This window comes from Etheostoma spectabile, chromosome 10, assembly GCF_008692095.1.
Source record: "Etheostoma spectabile isolate EspeVRDwgs_2016 chromosome 10, UIUC_Espe_1.0, whole genome shotgun sequence".
NCBI lineage: Eukaryota > Metazoa > Chordata > Actinopteri > Perciformes > Percidae > Etheostoma > Etheostoma spectabile.
The window spans coordinates 25,840,264-25,859,818 of NC_045742.1; the positions used below are offsets into that span (position 1 = coordinate 25,840,264).

General features: G+C 40.7%; 1 protein-coding gene and 1 long non-coding RNA gene across 2 annotated transcripts in view; both read left to right on the forward strand.

Annotated features, from left to right (window-relative positions):
• Positions 1 to 10,044, forward strand: part of ogfrl1 (opioid growth factor receptor-like 1) — a 32,982-nt gene extending 22,938 nt beyond the window's left edge. The window contains exons 3-7 of the mRNA XM_032528447.1: positions 1,639 to 1,717; positions 2,612 to 2,690; positions 4,466 to 4,532; positions 6,284 to 6,429; positions 7,976 to 10,044. Of these exons, the coding sequence (XP_032384338.1) occupies positions 1,639 to 1,717; positions 2,612 to 2,690; positions 4,466 to 4,532; positions 6,284 to 6,429; positions 7,976 to 8,531 (927 nt within the window). The 3' untranslated portion in view covers positions 8,532 to 10,044. The remainder of the gene's footprint in view (positions 1 to 1,638; positions 1,718 to 2,611; positions 2,691 to 4,465; positions 4,533 to 6,283; positions 6,430 to 7,975) is intronic.
• A 7,207-nt stretch (positions 10,045 to 17,251) lies between these two features.
• The window catches only part of LOC116697127 (uncharacterized), a 23,315-nt gene continuing 21,011 nt past the window's right edge, over positions 17,252 to 19,555 (forward strand). Inside the window, exons 1-2 of the long non-coding RNA XR_004333925.1 lie at positions 17,252 to 17,262; positions 19,097 to 19,102. This is a non-coding gene — a long non-coding RNA (uncharacterized LOC116697127). The remainder of the gene's footprint in view (positions 17,263 to 19,096; positions 19,103 to 19,555) is intronic.

Consider the following 19,555-nt stretch of genomic DNA (forward strand, 5'->3'; position numbering starts at 1 on the left):
CTCTTTCTTACACTGTTGTCTTCTATCTCTCTAGTAACTCTCAATGGTCTCTCTAAGCAAGCTGGCCTATTGTCTCCCTTGTGTGACGTCATCCAATGCATTGTGGGAGAAAAGCAAACCACTGTAAAATATGACCTACTTTTTTGTGTTATTTTATTTTATGTGATACTTTTCAATATCATATACAGTGGATAACAGTTTGAATGTTTATTACCAACAATCAATAAGTGCAAATTCGTTGGAAAATTAAACCTGCAACATGGGCTTTAACAATGTAAATACCGTGCATATCCACACTCCTTATATTTCTTTATTTATATTCATACTCTGATATTTATATACTATGTTTAACTGTAACACAGAATTTCCCTTTGGGGATCAATAAAGTATTTCTGATTCTGATTCAGAATAGATCTGCCATAAGTCTGCCACTGCCTACATTGGTATGTTTGCTTTTTGTGATGTAAATTCTTGGAGTATCTTCAAATGCTTCATATCCCTAAAAATGATCTCTAACGGTAAGTTTCTACACAGTGAAATTTCGGTCTGCTCTCATTGAGATTGAATGGAGTCAAAATTTGCCCCGATTGGTCGAGATGAGAGCGAATTGAGTAGGGGAGCAAAATATAGTTGACAAAAGTTTAAAAGTTTAACTTTATTCAACTGAGGGCCACTGGAGAACCAATCAGGTCCGCGTGTTTGTGTTTGGAGGCGGGAGTTACAAAAAACGTCTGACCAACACTTTTAACAACACGGATTGTTGTTTATATGGCACATGAACATAAACAGGGCAAACATTACCGCTGTAGATAATAATAATAATAATACATTTTATTTAAAGACGCCTTTCATGGCACTCAAGGACTCAAGGACTCAAGATGTTAGTTTAAACTCAAGATGTTAGTTTAAACACAACAACAAATTATTCAGCTCTTTTCTTGTGCCCCAGCCTGTTGTTTTCGCGACCGCGGCCCCCCCCATGGCAAAATTTTGCTGGTCAAAATTTGCGAGGTGATTGGCTGTGTGGGACCCTACCGTTAAGGTTATAGTCACAATTTCAATTCAATTTTATTCAAAGTGTCAAACAGGAGTTATCCCAGGATGCTCTACAGATAGAGTAGGTCCGGACCACACTGAATTACAAACATCCAACAATTCCCCCCCCCCAAGAGCAAGCATTTGGTGCAACTGTGGCGAGCAAAAACAGTCGGACAGGCGCTGACTCTTGGTGAGCCACCATCTGCCGCTGCCAAATGGGACACAGAGACACTGATACAGATATACAGATATGGAGAAATATCATTCATAATAATTATAGTAGATGGTATGATGGGCAGTGGCAATTATAATACCAAAAGGAAAAAAGAATTAAGTAAGTAAAGAACTAGTAACCCCTAACCCAGCAGTAGTAGTGCAGGGCGTAGAGCAGGACCACGGCACGACTGCAACCACATTCCAGGTGGCACACCAATCCAAGAATTCTGACTTTTTATCTCAGAATTTTGTCTTAAAACTTAGAATTCAAATACATTTTTTCACATATGGCCTTAATCCTCTTCTGTAGAAATACAATGCACAGGCACTTTCTCCATATGGATGACACCCGGTGTGATCTCTTGGTTCTGTGTGTGTTTGTAGAACTACAGAAAGTCCCGGCAACCCAACGAGTATCGTAACCTTCGCTTCTACCTGAACAAGATCCCTCTTGTACCTGATGGTGAGACCATACACACACACACACACACAAACACAGCACACACAGCACACACAGCACACAGCACACAGATCTCATACCACTGTGGAGAGAAGAAATGTTGGCTCTGGGCTTAGTGAGTTTTATTTGGCTAAAGGTCATGTTTAACTGGGAAAGACCAGTAGATTAGTGGACTGATCCAATGTTTGAATACGTTTACTTTTTTACACACACACACACACACACACACACACACACGGCAAGGCAGCTTTATTTGTATAGCACATTTCAGCAACAGGGCAATTCAAAGTGCTTTACACAAAATCAGTTAAACAGATAAAACACAAGTAAAAGCAGTTAAAAATCATAAGCATTAAAAAACCATAAACACATGAATAGACAGTTAAAAACAAAATAGAAACATTAGGACACATAAACACAAGATAAAAGTTACAGTGCAGCATAAGAAAATTAAAGAAAGTGAGCATTCATTTAAAGAAGGCAGATCAAAAAGAAGGTCTTCAGCTGATTTAAAAGAACTGAGAGTAGCAGCGGATTACAGGTTTCTGGGGTTTTTCCAGATTGAGGAGCATAGAAACTTAAAGCTGCTTCACCCTGTTTAGTTCTGACTTGGGGACAGAAAGTAGACCGTCCCAGATGACCTGAGAGGTCTGGGGGGGTCATAGTGTAGTAGCAGATCAGAAATGTATTTTGGACCTAAACCGTTAAGGGATTTATAAACTAGCAAGAGTACTTTGAAATCAATTCTTTGAGACACAGGAAGCCAGTGTAAAGACTTCAGAACTGGAGTGATGTGATCCAGTCTCTTGGTCTTAGAGACACACACACACACACACACACACACACACACACACACACACACGAAATGACAGCTACTAAGCCCCTGTCTCTTCTCAGGTATCTATATAGAGGAGATTCTGACTAAGTGGAGAGGCGACTATGACAAACTGGAGCACAATCACACCTACATTCAGTGGTGAGACCAGATTTGATCTGTTTATTTTAATTTCCATTTACCTTATGTGTAATTGCACAAAATCCTCTGAAGTGACTGGATTATTTTTGCATGGTATAAAACTACAGTAACAGACTGTCCAGTTGTTACACAAATATCACTAGAAATAAAGTGATGGTTTCATCAGCTGTGCTTCCTGAATGTAAAATGTTTAAGAATCGGAATACCCCTTTAGCGTTATTCATGGTTGTGCCGAGGCTCCACGCAGGGTTTTTGCCGTAGTCTACGTAAGTGCCTGATGTTTATGTGTAGTGACGTCACATGCGGTTTTGCGATCAAATTGGTATATCGAATAGATTTTAGACATTTTAAAGTGTTTCCATTTATTTTCGCACTGAATCACACAACATTCATGCAAACCTTTGGACAAAACAAGATGGATTGCGCCGTCTACCAACAAATGATCAATATTACACAAGTTGTAATATGCTTATATGCCAGCTCATAGCGGCATATCAAGCTATAATAAGAAAACAACAATGGTATCAACACATCGCTATGATGATGCAGATGCAACTTGGCTTTATTGTCCCTCCGGCACTGCTGCAAGACTCTTTTTTTGAGACATGTCTCGCTGTTTGAGCGCCTTCCATTTACTGCGGTGACGTCCCACGGCTTGTCCTAACCTTTGTCGGCCATTTCCTTCGCAAGTTCCTGATAATTTAAATTCAAAAAGTCTCCACGTCCGTCCACTTCCATCTGTCTTTGTTGACGCCCGTCATGTGTGCAGACAGAGAGGAAATACTGGGCGTAAATTAACTAAAACTTCTTCTTCTTCTTTTTGTGGCGGGTTGCAAAAAGACTTCAAACTTAATCGCAATTCATTATTTATTTGGCAAATAACATTTCCATCAGCGTTTATCCCATAAGCCGTATATTAATCAAGATAAAATCTGATGAGACCGAACGTAGTTCCTTGGAGTCGGTATTCATAAAATTCCATCAAATTTTACTGTTTCCGTAAGGCATTTCTCGTTCAGTATCACTTAATTTGGATCTCTGTGCTTTCTGACCATGGTGGGAAATCTCTTGCAGGGAAAGTTAACTCTCTCCTTAATTTCATGTTGTTTATGGAGAAGGAGAACAGGAAACAGTGTTGGGAAGGATGCTTTCAAAACGTATTCTGTTACAGAATACATGCCCAAAAATGTAATTTGTAACATTTTCCGCATGGGCATTCATTTCATCTAACATTTTTTTGGGGGGTGGGGGACATTTCTCAAGAGCAATTTCTGAAGGAGGCACAAGGAATACTGCCAAAATTGTGCTTCTATAGGATATTTGTGTTTGGGAAACTCCAGTAAGTAGGCTGGCAAAGCTGTATTATTTACTTTAAACATTGGATGACGTGATTCTTTTCTCCAATATAGATGATGCTGAACTGAGAACTGAGCCCCCTAGCTAGCTAGCTAGCTAGCTAGCTAGCTAGCTAGCTAACCAACTAGCCTGCTAGCCACTTAATTAGTAACATGTAACAGCTTAATGTTCCATTTATACACTCTCGCCAGATAAGGGACCGTGTGTGGTGAGAGAGAGTGGAGCAGATATACCAACCTCAGCATTTGGCTGCTAAATGGTACTAATTGTGAGCCCTGCTCATACAGTATTGGACCTGTAAAACAGTGGTACTAACTTTCTATGTTACGCTGACAACATTAGAAAATGATTAAGAATGCTTGTGTATTTTCATCATTTTCATTTGATCTTGTGTTTTTGATTCCTTGTCTTTGTGGCAGGCTGTTTCCGTTAAGAGAACAAGGGCTCAACTTTTACGCACACGAACTGACTCAGGACGAGATCAAAGTAAGGCACACATGAACATATACTATGTACAGATTATTTTTTATTATTATATACATATAGACCCGAGAGTGGCCTGCTGCATGTCTGATTTGTTTTTGTACTTCCCGATTGCGAGTGTTTGCCATGGTTGAGTGATAGAGTACAACTTCCATTCAAGCAATAAATTGAAAACATGAGGGGGGTTTTTACATCTGAAATAACGGTGTGCTCTAAGTTGTTGCACTTAAGAAAACTGGTGCACAATCCCTCAGATGGGCCAAAACATTATGCCTACTTTAAGAATGCTAAACCACTGGAATGTTTGTGTCCAACATGTATTTGTTCAAGTTTTTTTTCTGAAATTAATTATTTATATCCCATTGTTAATGGGTGCAAATTTGTCTTTCATAGAGATGTAACGATGCATTGTGAATCAGTTAAAAAGTGAAATAAATGTTAAACTTTTTGAGATAAAACAAGAGTTACGCTGAATTCGTAAACGGCCTCGGGCGTAGTCTACTTTGGATTTTCACTTGTTTTGTTTATTTATTTGAAGAGATATTTTTGTAGGTTTTAAACATCCAATTATATAAAAGAAAATGTAAATTTTTTGCTGTTTAAGATAAAATACAATTTCATTTTCACTTTTTATAAGAGGATACATCTCTTGTTTTCCACAGTTTATGAAGGAATAGTTTTCAGTCACAGCTCACAGCGTGAAAAAAATCGTCGCGTGAACTTTAAATTGGGAATTGTATTGAGTGAGTTAAGTTTATTATTATTATTATTATTATTATTATCATTTTTGCATCCCTAGTCTCTGACCAGATTCCGATGTGGTGAGACAATAGTGTCCTTAGACGTACATCGTATGTCCTTCTGCTTCATCTGATCACCTAAAATGCTAATGCTAATTAGAACTGTAACAATTATTACATCATTTTCTAAGCGTCAGTTATTTTTTTTAAATAATCGCGGTTTCCTTGTTTAACCGCAATTAATTGCTTACATTAGCTAAGTTCTTAAGGGATGTGGCTTGTAATTGTTGTTTTTAATTAGATATGCCAATAATTATGTAAGTGATTATTAGTCAGATTATATATATTGTTTTATTATTATTTAAATTGTTGTTGGCACTTGACCCTATACACGTTCATAGCAATAAAATTGACAAGACCAGCCACAGTTAGGACTGGGCAATATATCAATGTAGCGATATCGTGATATGAGACCAGAAATCATCTTAGATTTTGGACATATTGTAATATTGTAATATGGGAAGTGTTGTCTTTACCTGGTTTTACAGGCTGCATTACAGTTACACTGTTCTATTATTTACCTTTACCCACAGTCATTAAATCATTTCTGGAGAATATTTATCAAAAATCTCATTGTGTAAATAACAGTTTGTTAAAGCACCAATACTCAACCATACAATATCGTTGCAATATCAACATCGAGGTATTTGGCCAAGAATATCGTGATATTTGATTTTCTCTATATCGCCCAGCCCTAACCACAGTGAGGATAAATGTTTTATGATAATAAAGAGGCGTAGTTTACCTCCTAGGCTGTGTATTTGTGTTATTACATTATCTGGGTCATATGATGTGTAACCAAAAGATGTATCCTGGGATTAAAGATGTTTAAACAAGTAATGAATAAACACATGTTTTGTTCATTTGACTGGGTCTGAGTGACGCCTCTAATGTTACTGCCAAACAAAAAGGTGGCGTCCCTGGTCTCTGATCTGCTGTGTTTGATCCCGTCAGGAATTCCAAAGCACTCGGGAAGCTAAGCGCAGATTCCTGGCGGCCTATTCCCTGATGTTGGACTTCTACGGCATCAAGCTGCTGGATAAGAGTGGTAATGTTGCCCGCGCTCCCAACTGGCTGGAGCGTTTCCAGCACCTAAATGAGTGAGAGAGCGCACACACATACACACACACACACACACACACACACACACGCGCTGGGCTGAACGACTTAATGGAAAAAAATCATAATTGCGATTTTTCTCCCAGATATTGCAATAACGATTCAATTAGCGATTATTGTTTTTGAAAGTTTATCTGAAGTTCCTTTTTGTCTGTGTAGGTACAACTTGTTGTAAAACATCATGACACTAGACGCCATCAAAACTGCTCCATATTGTTATGCGAGAAACATAGATATGAATTTCATGTATGATACCACCAGCGTTCCAAGTGACATCTAGCATTATTCCAGCATTTATCTTATAAAAAACAGTAAATGTAAAACTAAAAAGAGGGTTACATAATGTTACACCATATGTTACACGAAACATTCAACTAAATATTGCACATGCGTTTAATTGCAGCCTTAAGTCGGGATTTGAAAACAATTTCATTGTTTAGCCCCAATACACACACACACACACACACACACACACACTAGCCAGAATTTGTGTGAACCATCGCTCGGTTGCCACCAAGGTTACTATAGTTTTGCATTTTTTCAAACTATACTCATCTACGGGAAATGTCATGGTCGGAAAGATAAATTATTTGCTCTCAGGGACAAAGACGAAAACTAAGGACGTCTACTCGATTTTATGTTGTTTTAGTTTAGTTATTGTTTTTTTTTGTAATGCCTCGTTTTATTATTTTGATTTCAGTTTACAAGGTTTTTTTCCCACCTAGTTTTTGTTATTTTGTTCATTTTCATTACTGATTATAACCTTGGTTGCCACTTACTGCTTTTTTGCCCTTAAGCAAGGCGGCAAAATGTTTTCAGTCAACAAACAGATGGTTAAAGGATCCTTTAAAGGCTGTTTTCTTTTTCTTTCCCGAAGGTTTCATGGCCTGAGGGTGGTCATTTATTGTAGCTTTTGCCAAAGCACCACCTCAATGTCACACATTAGGGTGTGTACTTTTAAGACAAGTGTTTTTTTTCTCCTCAACGCTACTACTAGAACCTCCTCAAGTCGGAAACCTCCTCGACAACCTTAGAATCTAAAGCTGATTGTCACCATTACTGACCCTAATGAAAACTAACAAAGTCTGGACCATTAAGCAGCTGCTCGGTACGATTGTATTCCCTTTTCTTGCTTTTAATGTCCCATCCAACGTGTCCAACAGCTTTTTCTTCTGGTACGCTGTGGTTTCTAGATGGCTCTTCAGTGTTTCCCTCAGGGTGAGAATTGACTTGTGGTGGTGCGCGGCACATGATGGCTGGGTTCAGTAATCAACTAGTCAAACAAGGGTTTATGAACTATTTCTTTTTAAAAACATATAGTGACTACATTACATTAACCCAGAGCGGGTCCTCAGAGTCGTCCGGGCTGTAGCCTGATGTCATTTTCATGCATTTAAAAAAGGTTTTTGAAACTACAGCATTTTCCACTCTGTTTTGTTTATGCCCAAATTGAAAATGAGCACACAAACAGGTGGGTGGACAAGTCATGGTAAAACGTTTTCATCTCTTGCTTTGTTCTTTTTGAAGGTCCCAGCACAACTACCTGCGCATCACCCGCATCCTGAAGTCCCTGGGCGAGCTGGGCTACGAGGCCTTCAAGGCCCCGCTGGTCCGTCTGTTCCTGGAGGAGTCTCTGTGCCGCAACACCCTTCCCAACATGCAGCACAGCGTCCTCGAGTACTTTGTCTACACCATCCGCCTGCCGGCCACACGCAGACGCCTGCTCCGCTACGCCCGCCAGCACTACAGGCCGGCCCACGCCTTCCTCTGGGGACCGCTGCCCAAACGGCGAGGGGGGGGTGTCGGTGTCGGAGGTAGCGTAGGCGCTGGGAGTAGTGGGATCAGAGCACCTGCTCCAACACCAGAGCAACACAGGAGGGGGGAGGAGAGCACCAGCTCCCCATCTGCAAACAGCAGGGTTATTGTGTCTTCCCATGATGCCATGCTGTGCCCGGATCTGGCTCCAGGAGTGCCACAGGGCCGCACAGGACTCTCTTCGAAGACGGCTGAACTGGAGGGAGCGCCGATGGTGGCGGGAAGGAGAGGAGAGAGGAACGAGTACAATGAGATCGTCCCTTTGTAGGGGGATGGGCTTTGATTGTTTTCTGCTTTCGGTGCAGTTGTTCATTGTTCCAGAACTTTATTCTTAGCGGAGTTCCGAAGCTTCTGGACCCTGAAGCTTAGGGGCAAGACTAGGGATGTAACGATTCAACTCACGATTCGATTCACAATTTTAAATTGACAGTACAATTTTTTTTCTCCTTTTTTTCCTTTTTTTTAAACCAAATGAGCTGCAGACTAATGACTGAAAAATATTCCTTCAATTTTATAAACCGCAAAACAACAGATGTGTTCTTATCAAAAGTGAAAAAAACGAAATTGATTCTTTTATCTTTAATAACAAAAATATACTAAAAAATGAATATTATATTTCTTAAACAAACCCCACCATCACCATTTAGAATATCTAAATAAATAGAAAAGAGATCTGTTCAAATAAATCAAACTAAAAACTAAGAAGACGTAGTGACGTCTCAAGTCAAACAAGTGGAATCCAAAATAGATCACGCCCTAGGCCGTGTTAAAAGTTGCATCGTGATTCATTTTTTTATCCCACATTTCTATTGTTATTGTTTTTTTAACCACGTTACGATGCATCGCTACATCCCTAGTCAAGTGAAATTAATAGTAACACATTCATTAAGTCTGACCAATGTGTCATTAGAATCAATTCAGGTTAAGGGCTCACTATAAACAGCTATGATGTTATTTCGTGGCTGATGAAGGTGTTTCAACCGTACTGAATTTGGGATGGAACGGGGGGGGGGGGGGGGGGGGGGGGGGGGGGGGGGGGTGCAGAGATGGAGGTCCCATTCTGGGCCAAGCTTAACAGACTTGCCTTGGACCAAATCCCAAAACCATCTTAACCAGTAGAGACCCAATCGTGTCGTGTGTTGCAAGGCCTTTTCCTCATCAGGGCTATTATTACAAAACCAGACCAGGGGTGTTAAACATTCGGCTCGTGGGCCAGAACCGACCGTCCAAAAGGTCCAATCTGGCCCACTGGATGACTTTGCAAAGTGTTAAAATTGCAGAGAAGTAATTCATTCCAATTCCAAATTTACCACTCCAAGTTCAGAGAATAGCCAAGTTCTTTTTCCTTTATTTTTTCCTACAATGGCCTTAGAACGCTGTCATAGCAGAAGCAACTTGCGTTTGCCAACATCAAGCTGACAAACTCTGGGACAGATAAAGGTTCTGATCAGTCTGGAGTGGTTTACTGGTCTGGCCCACTTGAGATCAAATCATGGGGTATGTGGCCCATGAACTGAAACGAGTTTGACACCCCTGACGGAAGATTGCCTTATTGCATGTTTTGGCGTGGAGCTGTGGCACAGGACAGATGTGGTTACTGATACTGAAAACCATTTTCAGAACTCCACAGCAAAAAAAAAGAACAAAAGAAGAAGAAAAAAATGGACTGAGCTTACTTTGTACAGGTGCTGTGAAGTGAAAAATATGAAGAGGGAGTTCAGGGAGGATTATTTTCTTCTTTTTTTTATTCCAAATCCTGTGAAAAGGACATAAGGGACACATGAGTGAAACAGGGCAGAGGTGAGCTAAGTAGTCATAGCAATACTTTGAAACTACTCTGTACATTGACTTGAAATCCTACAGTACGAGAGAGAGAGAGAGAGAGAGAGAGAGAGAGATCACAATAAGCTGTTTCAAGGCAAAAGGAGCAGTGTTGATAAAAAGATCTTCTTCAAACAGGAGGCTACTCTGACACAGTAAACCGTCCCTTTCTTCACTCATCTTTTTAGTAAATAAGTGCTAAAACGTAGAAATTTGAACTAGGGCTGTCAGAATTAATATGATAACCAGTTAACGCAAATTCCTTTTAATGCAACTAATTGTTTTTTATTGGGATTATTAATGCATGTGTGTAGTGGGATTTGGGCCTGGGGCAGCTCTGTAGAAGGGACATGAGGAAGTGATGCAGCAGTGACGTTGTGGATGGCTGGCTGAAGCAAAGCTCCCTGTGCAGACATGGATAAAGAAAAGGAATTTTGGAATGGCAAGTCCTCAAAGCCCTTCCAGATGGTTCTCCCCACGAGACTAAAGTTGTATTATATATACTGTCAATGTGAATTGAGTTAGAGCCGGACTACGTCCAGTCTCAGATACCACTTGAGCGTTAAAAAAAATATATAATTTATAATACTAATAAATATATAAACTATATTTATAAACTATATATATATATATATATATATATATATATATATATATATATATATACACATTTTAACCCTTGTGTTGTCTTCCTGTCAGAATTGAAAATCAACACTTCAGATGTTTTTTTCTCAATGTTTTTAACATTTTCTTACATTTTTGTCCCTTTTTCATCCCTTTTGATGCTTTTTTTTTCTTCGATGTTTGTCACTTGTTTTGACATTTTCAGCACTATTAACTTCAGTTTTTACAGTTATTTTTGGAATTCATGGTCAGCAAAAAAATAAATTATACTAATGTTTAAATTAGAAAAGCAGAAAATAGGAATTATTTAGACTAAAATTAAAGAAATGTATGTTGAATGAATATGTCAACTTTTACTCAATAGTATTTCGAACCACTTACATTTTTTTCAAATGTTATAAAATTGAATGAGACACCCCCAAAATGAATGAAAGTAGAGATTTGTTCTTGCCAAAGAGCGTTGTGTGGAATCAATCATGTTATTTTTGGGTAGTTAAAAAGAACACTGATATAGGAAAATGGGTCAATGTGACCCGAGGACAACATGAGGGTTAAAATACATTTTGAACAGAAATAAAATGTGCAAATGATTTGCAATAAATCGTAAGTTAACTATGAACAATACTACGGTTAAAAATGTTAATGGATTGACAGACCTAATTTAACCCTATTCTTTAGAGTCTAATGGTAAAATACTTTGAAGAGGTGATGTTCAGTGACCCTACTGTGGTTACATAGACAATGCACTGACGTGTATCAGAAGTGGAAAATCAGCACAAAACCGTGCTTTATTCAGCTGTTATTGCCAGTGCAGAGTGTTGTGTCACCTAAAAGCTGTAAGATGTGGACTGCGATGGACTGTAATGTGATCTCACAGGTGGTGTAAGGTGTGTTGCACTTTTTTGACAATATGTGTCTTCCTGTTGAAAGCGCTGTAGGATTCTCCATGATTTAGAGACAGATTTATACAATCGACAGACGGTCAGGAACTTTCCATGTCATGAACGCTGTTCTCATATTGTCTAACCCAAGGGGGTAGCCTCTCCTCTCTTAGCGTAGCTCCCATGGCGCCATTTCAATGCTACGAAGCCATCACCTGCAGTTAGCATCCCATTGACCACCATTCATTTTGACGTCACTTTGACAGCAAATAACTGAAGCATTTAAAGACTCCATTTGTCCATTATTTATTTCTAAAAAAACATAATCGACAAATCATCGTATTGTCAGGAGACGCTCACAGACAGTTTGGACATCCATCAGCTGTTTAGGTTAAATTACTAATGTTAACTAGCATGTTAGTTAGCAGAAATTAGCCTGTGCCTATGTTGCCTCCTAACCATATCCCATATACATACACTCTCCGTCTCTGCTGATTGGGAATGATTGAGATTTCTCTTAGCTCAGCTACCAGAAGACAACTTTCAGGTTGCTCACGTTACATCTTCGTCTTCAATCTCAGTTGGAGGCTGCGCAGTAACGCTCAGCCATCACCGGAAAAGTGCTTTTAATATCCTTCACCGGTCTCCATCTAGAACAAAGGGATCTGTTGGTCCACTTCTTTAACTGTCTATGGTCTAACCTTGCAATAATTTGGCAGTTGATTTGTTTTCAACCAGGACACACACAGTGGGCAGTGATGCTGTCTCTCAAGGGCTGGGTATCATTCAGAAATAATTGATACCGGTACCAAGACCGTGACTTCCATAGCCTGAACAATACTTTTTTGTTACACAGACGTTAGCCCCGTGTCTGTGTAACGGAGAGTTTGTCCTGCGTCTCTATGACGTGTAACGTCACACAGCCAATCATAAGCAATATTAGATCTTGGTAGAAGCATGCTCACTGACACTGAAGAGATTTACTCCGTAGGTGTTGAAATTTGGTGTTGAATGACGAGGCATTTTTTGATACTCTACACCGAGCCGGCAATTTAGTTGGCGCCTAAAAGGTGTCGTTGGAAGGGACCCAGCCCTATTAAAAGCTTCCAGGGGTACGTTTGTGCAGCTACTGATATTTCCGTCAGATTTTTAACCTCTTACAATTTGTTTATTGTACATACCGAAAAAAAAAGTCCCCTTGAGATGTATTCTAATGAGTCTGCAGGAGTCAGTTAATTAACACATAGAAGGCTACAGTAATGTAACTCTACATTGAACTTTTTTTAGAGTTAGCGGCTGCTTAAGGAAGTGACACAGATTTGAAATTCACCCCATTGATGTGGTTAAAAAAAAAACATCACCCTCACCATACTGTATCTGAGGTTGACAAGCATCACCCTGTTTGTGTTTAGTGTTAAATGGAAGGCCAATATTAGCCTGGCACGTCAGGGAGTGTGTGTTGAGCCGTCTAGTCAGCCAATAAGGACTCGGCAGTGGCCCACACACACAATCTTAGGGCAACTTTGTTCGATTCTAGGAATCATTTCAAGCAGACATTTGAGTTTGTGGTTGCAATAGACAGATATCTGTGAAATAAAAATATAAGCCATGCGAGGTGTAAGATAATTGTGATGCAAAGGACCGGGATTTAACCACTCCTTCCTGACCTCCTGTCAGCTGTTCTTCCTGTAGGATAAGGCCTTGTTTATCATTAGCCAAGTGTATCTGATATAATTGTAAAAACAACTTTTCAGGGGAATTATGTGACAACATGGGCTAAAGTATCTGAATTATACTGTGTGTGTGTGTGTGTGTGTGCGCGCGCGCGTGCGTGTGTGCGTGTGTGTGTGTGTGCGCGTCTAATATTATTAAGTGCCTTTTTCTTTATCTGTATGCTGTCTTTCCCAACTTATTACCTGTATATCCTGGTTTTTGTACAGCATTTTTATATTTACATTATTGTTTGCATTACAGTCATATGAGTTTGAGTATTAATGTACAGTAACAGCAGGATTAACTCCCATAAGCATTGGTATATAGGAGAAGTAAATAATATAATAACACTTGAAATAGTATATATATATATATATGGCCTATTGATTAAAATGTGATTGTTTTATAGATGAATATTCACTATGCTTGCTGATGGGCCACAATAACTGGACGTTTGCCCTCAAATGTGAAATTTGCCACACTTACCTAATTTAAATAAAGACGGGGATGTGGATTAAGAACGTTGTCGTCTGAAAGTGATTGAAGAACGTGAGCACTTTATCACTGTACCTTTATTTGACAGACGGTAAGCACACATTGGTCAGGTGCAGAGCTGTTGTGGAAGCAGGAATAATGTCATTGGTTGAGGTAAACCTCTGTGGTAGGAGCCAAAAGCTGGACAGATACCGCTGAATAAACCCGCCGCACAGGAGTAGACATGGAAAGGGACTCACTTTCAAAAACATAATATGTCTAAGATTATCTGCTTGATATCTGAAGCAACCCTGACTAAATATCCTCTAATCAGACTGGAACTAATGCAGTATTAATTCGACATACAATGTACACACCAAAGCTTTAGTTGGAAAAGGAACTAATGAGGCAAAAAGGAAAAGAAAACACCTGTGTGGAAAATGTCCGTGGCATTAATAATGTTTTGAAAACAATCCCAAAATGACTAAGTTGGACCCTGTACCATCGCCTGCATTGTACAGCTCATGTGACTGCCGCTATGCATTATTCCTTTAAACACAGCTTGCTCAGTCATGATGTCTTCATGGTTCTAGCCTTCATATATTAGAGAAGACGTTTTCTTATTTTTTAGTTATGCGGTGCCCGTTTAAAACGTGCCTGAACGGGTGATGGCCTCTGGTTTTGCTGCTTGGTGCTTTCACGAGAACCGCTAATCCAAACAAGCAGACACTGTGCTTCCTTGGGTCCTGAAATACACCTGCCATGACATAGTTGGGTCCCCTAGCAATGCTACATCAGCGTCATTTGTTAACCCAAATAAATATCCTCTAATCAGACTGGAACTAATGCAGTATTAATTCAACATACAATACTATGCACCGCAATACAAAGAGAAAAGGCCTTGTCTGAAAATCTATGACAGGTACAAGGTGTTACGTTAAGTTTGATGATAAAATAGAAAGTGCTATTTTATATTTTAAAACCTTGCTCGTACTCTGAGGCACTACATCTAGAAACGGAACAAAAAATTAGCGGAACCTACAAAGACACAAAATGAATGACAGCCTCCAGTATCCACCGATCTGTAACACGTTCAATCTCAACAATTTTCTACGGTTATACAACATGTTTCCTCAGAACAACTTGAAGGAGTGGGCAACAGCTCTAAGATATGTTTTCTCTCGTTTGGTGGGTGTGTCTTTCGTTTATTGGCTGTGTCACAGCTGATACCCAATCAGAAGAGATGTATATGTAAACTCGTGGTAAGGCACAGCACTTGTGCACGAAACAGGGTGATCAACGCACCCGTTTCAGTTTTTTGTTTTTTTAAACATGTTGCTACGTCTTGTCGAGGCTGAACGTGGCCCAGATCTCCACAGTCAGAAAGGAGCTCAACATGAACAACTGATGAGGATGGGAAACAAATCGTGTGCTTTGTGACTTTTTTGCGACCAGTTTTAAAATTTCAATTCAATTCAGTTTTATTCATAATATCAAATCATAACAACAGTTATCTCAAGACACTTTACAGATAGAGTAGGTCTAGACCACAATCTATAATTTATAAAGTCCCAACAATTCTAGTAATTCCCACAATAGCAAGCATGGTGCGACTGTGCGACCATGCACAGTGGTGAGGAAAAACTCCCTTTTAGGAAGAAACCTCGGACAGACCCAAGATCTTTGTAGGCGGAGTCTCACGGCTGGTTGGGGGTGTGATGAATAGTAGCAATAACAATCACAACAAAGAAAATTTAACAGTGACTAAAAGTCATAGTAGTTCATGTCATAGGGCGCTGCAGGGCTACGTATGTAGCGTGGCACAGCAGGGCTTAGCTGGACGTAGCAGGACGCAGCAGGGTGCCACAGGACGTAGCAGGGTGTAGCAGGACACGCAGCAGGGTGTAGCAGGATGTAGCAGGGTGCAGCAGGACGCAGCAGGGTTGTCGCAGATGTAGCAGGGTGTGCAGCAGGAGCAGCGCGGTGCGTGTAGCAGGACTGTGTACAGGTTTTTGTAGCAGGATGTAGCCCGGACGCCAGGGTGTAAACAGCAGACAGAACGAGCAGGGGTGTAGCAGGATTGTAGCAGGGTACAGCAGACGCGCAGGGTGTAGCCGGATGTAGCAGGGTACGCAGGAGCAGGAGGGGCAGCAGGTGTAGCAGGGTGCAGCAGGACGCAGCAGGGTGTAGCAGGATGTAGCAGGGTGTAGCAGGATGTAGCAGGACGCAGCAGGGTACAGCAGAATGCAGCAGGGTGTAGCAGGATGTAGCAGGGTGCAGCAGGACGCAGCAGGGTGTAGCAGGATGTAGCAGGGTGTAGCAGGATGTAGCAGGACGCAGCAGGGTACAGCAGAATGCAGCAGGGTGTAGCAGGATGTAGCAGGGTGCAGCAGGACGCAGCAGGGTGTAGCAGGATGTAGCAGGGTGTAGCAGGATGTAGCAGGACGCAGCAAGGTACAGCAGAATGCAGCAGGGTGTAGCAGGATGTAGCAGGGTGCAGCAGGACACAGCAAGGTGCAGCAGGACGCAGCACGGTGTAGCAAGGTGTAGCAGAGGCGTAGCAGGACGTAGCAGGGTGCCGTGCAGCGGGACCACGACGGCAGCTGCACCCAAGATCTTGGTGCCATCCAAAACTCCAGGACTCCAGGGAGTAAACTCCCCAGAACTAGATTATCTAAATCAATCTAAAATCAATTCTTTTCCCTAGAATCAATATTTAATACCAATTACTTCTTCTAATGATTCACCTAAATATTTTCTGTTTATGCGGCACTGCTGACGGCGACTACATCGTGTCCGTTTCCACTCAAACAGACTGAAAGGAGAAAATGCAGAAAATCAGTTTTATGTAACTTTTTGACAAATAAAATTAATGTCAGACTGATTGACTGACACAGGATGTGCATTCTTTTTACAAATGTCTCATGCTATAATATTATTAGATACTATATATATATATATATATATATATATATATAGTGTATTATTTTGTTTTTGTTAAAGAAGGAAAAGAAAATCACAACACTCAATATTAGTGAATGAAAATAAAAAAAATACAAATCAAATCAGCACCCATGTTTCGTGAAAGAATGAAATCGGCACAGAAAAAGAAAATTGTCCCAGCTCTATCAACTAAGTACATCTGTGGTAAAAAACATGTACTGGGCACAAACACTTTTGTTTTGCACGATAGTTTTATTTGCAAGATCTCGCAAAGCAATTCAATTCACAATTTCTATTTAGAGTACATCATAACGAATATCTCAAGACAGTTACAGAAGAACCACACGACTCCTGAATGTACAAGGAACACCACAGTCTAGTTCTCCAGAGCAAGACAACATGTGCGACAGTGGCGGGAAAAACTCCTTTTGTAGCAGAGAACTCGGTCAGACCCATGGCTCTGGTAGGCGGTGTTGACGGGCCGGTGTGGGGGGTGAAGAAGGATGTGGCAATAACAAAAAGTAGAAAAAAATGTGTGTATGTGTAGCATCTTTGTGGTAGTTCATGGCCTAGCAGGACGATGTGCAGCATTACAAGGCACAGGCAGGACGTAGCAGGAGTAAGGCAGGCGGTAGCAGGAACGTAGAGGACGTAGCAGGGCCCCCCACCCGTGTAGCAGTTGAACATGGCATCACGAAACGTGTAGCGGAACCATGGCAATAGCTGCACCCTTGATTTCGGAGCCTCTCTGATCCAAGGGAACAGGCTGGGGAGTAAAAAAAAGAACATAAGGCCTGGGGAATGACTCCCAGAAATAGGTAGTAACAAGCATTTCTGGGAAGGGAGGCACATAAATGAAAAGGGGAGAGATAGAGGAGAGAGGAGCTCAGTGTATCAAAATATCCCCAGCTGTCTATAACTAATTACAAAAAAACCCAAGAGAGACGTAGGGGTAAAGAGAAGCTACGCCGGCCCGTGGTTGTACAGAAAACTCTCCCCCAACCGGATAGGGCTGTATGACAAGTCTCCCTTTTGGTTCTATTATATTCTTGGTTTATATGATAGATACAATCTGAAAAACTAGTGCCCTAGCTACTACTTTCCCTAAACAATATTCGATTCTATGCCCTAACTAGGTATCAAAATAAGGTACATGACAGCTGTCTAAAACTTATTACAACAAACCAAGAGAGACGAGTGGTAAAGAGAAAGCTCCAGCCGGGACGGGCCAGAAACTCTCTCCCATCCGGACGGGCTGATGCCAAGTCTCCCTTAGTATATAATGATAGATAGAAATCTGAAAGCACTGTGACTAACTACTACGCCCTAACAATATTCCGATTCTATGCCCTAAACTATAAGCTTTATCAAAAAGGAAAAGTATTAAGCCTACTCTTAAATGTGGAGACGGTGTCTGCCTCCGGACCCAAACTGGAACCTGGTTCCACAGAGAGGAGCTTGATAAGCTGAACGCTCGGGGTCCTGTTCTTTTTATTTTTAGAGACTCTAGGGAAGACCACAGTAACCCTGCATTCTGGGAGCTTAGTTCTCTCCAAGGGTTGTAAAGAGTAAATAGCTTAAGATTAAGAGAGCTGACCATTGAAGAGCTTGTAGGTTGAGGACGAAAGGATTATTTTAAATCATCTAAATTTTCACGGAAGCCAAGCAGAGAAGCTAAAACAGGGAGCAACGTGATCTCTTTTACTGGTCTGTCAGAACAAGTGCAGCAGCATTCTGGATCAGCTGTAGAGGTCTTTATGGATTTTTTCAGAGCAGCATGATCAACCGAGAATTGCGTAATCCCACCTCGAAGTAACAAATGCAGGACTAGTTTTTGTCTGCAGCATTTTTAGACAGGAATTCCTGCTTTTGCAATATGGTACGTAGGTGAAAAAAGGCTGCTCCTGAAAATTGCTTTAAATGGGAATTAACGGGAACATGTTCTGTGATCGAAGGTGCTCCAAGATTCTTCACTGTGGTTGCTGGAGGGCAGGGTGATGCCATCCAGAGTAACTTATATCATTTGGATACTGCTGTCACGAAGGTGCTTGGGTCGAGAGCAATAACTCAGTTTTATGGTTACGTAGAAAAGTACAGGGCATCCAGGTTTTAATATCTGGACGGCAAGTGAAGTTTAGCTAACGATTAGTTTCATCAGGCGTGATTGAAAGGATATACTTGGAGTATCATCTGCATAACAATGAAATTTATGAGTGTGGCTAATAATACTGCACTAAAGGAAGCATATATAAAGTGAACAGGATTGGACCGAAGCACAGTCATTGTGGGGACGCCATGACTAAAGTTGCGTGCAAGAGGCTCACGTTAACTACAAATGAGATCGATCTGATAAATAAGACTTAAACGCAGCTTAGAGCTGTGTGTGGCTTTAATGCCAATTAAATGTTCCAAAATATATGTTAATAAGAAAATGGGTCAATTTGGGATCAAATGCAGCGCTAAGATCTATGCAGCGTAGAATCCAACAAAGGGTCTCTTTCTATTAGAGAGAGGAGAGAAAGTGGAGAGAGAGAGAAAGAGATGGGGTGGGAGAATAATGGTAGAGGGAGAGGAGAGGAGAGAGAGAGAGAAGAGAAAGATCACTTTGTAACCGGAGCATAGAAAAACGTGTTTGGTGTGAATGGCCAGACACACGATCCGGCACATATCTACGCTTTGCGGTGCGTTCCAGCTTAGTCTCAGTTAGTCTTACACACCAAAGCTTTAGTTGGAAAAGGAACTAATGAGGCAAAAAGGAAAAGAAAATACCTAAAAAATGAAAAAATGTCCGTGGCATTAATAGTGTTTTGAAAACAATCCCAAAATGACTAAGTTG